At 37.4% G+C, this 880-nt stretch overlaps 1 protein-coding gene across 1 annotated transcript in view; it reads left to right on the top strand.

The window, feature by feature from the left end:
- The window catches only part of rsf1a (remodeling and spacing factor 1a), a 38022-nt gene that overhangs the window by 17565 nt on the left and 19577 nt on the right, over positions 1–880 (top strand). Inside the window, 1 exon segment of the mRNA XM_032509705.1 lies at positions 42–143. Coding sequence (XP_032365596.1) covers positions 42–143 — 102 coding nt within the window.

Genomic DNA, 880 nt, shown 5'->3' with positions numbered 1-880 from the left:
TGTGTGTGTGTGTGTGTGTGTGTGTGTGTGTGACGACTTAGGGAATGATGCCATTGGTAGCACCGAACCCGCCAAGACCACAGAGGAACACCCTGACAGTGAGAAGGTTGACCCTGTAAAAGAAGAAGAACTCCTAACACCAGGTACGTAGATTAAAGAAACTGTTGGTTATCTAATTTTTATGTTTTGTTTCACAAGCAAGGCCTCCTTGAGGTAAGGCTTTCAAATTGAAACATCAGATAGACGATGTATAGATGGTAGAACCTGATAGATGGATCTAATCATCCTTGATGTGAAGAATGAGACATTTACTGCTTTATTAGATAGTGTACAGTTGCGGGCTGACAGGAAATGAGAGAGGGACAGTCAGGATGATATGCAGAGGTGGAAGAAGTACTCAGATTTTTACTTAAGTAAAAGTAGGAATACCACAGTGTAAAAATACTGTTACAAGTAAAGGACCTGCATTCAAAATGTCACTTATGTAAAAGTACGGAAGTATTGACATCAAAATAAGCTTAAAGTACTAACAGAAAGGCCCATTTCAGAATTGTACATATTATTATTGTCGATGAAATAATTTATAAATTGCGTTATATTGTATTAATAATCTGAATCTACAAAGTAACTAAAGCTTTCATGTAAATTTAGTGCAGTTAAATGATGGCATTTGCCTCTGAGATATAGTGGAGTGGAAGTATAAAGTTGCATAAAAGGGTAAGTTAAGTACAAGGAATTCAAAATTGTACTCAAGCGAACTTACTTAGCTACATTCCACCACTGCAACAAAAGACCTAAGCCAGACTCAAAGTACTTATGTTGTGCTTACATGGACAGCGTTTTAATCCTCTAGGGCAGTGGTTCCCAAACTTTTTCAGCT

Source organism: Etheostoma spectabile, chromosome 3 (genome assembly GCF_008692095.1).
Source record: "Etheostoma spectabile isolate EspeVRDwgs_2016 chromosome 3, UIUC_Espe_1.0, whole genome shotgun sequence".
Classification (NCBI taxonomy): domain Eukaryota; kingdom Metazoa; phylum Chordata; class Actinopteri; order Perciformes; family Percidae; genus Etheostoma; species Etheostoma spectabile.
The sequence above is the reverse complement of the archived record's forward strand: the minus strand, read 5'-3'. Positions and strand labels throughout refer to the sequence as shown.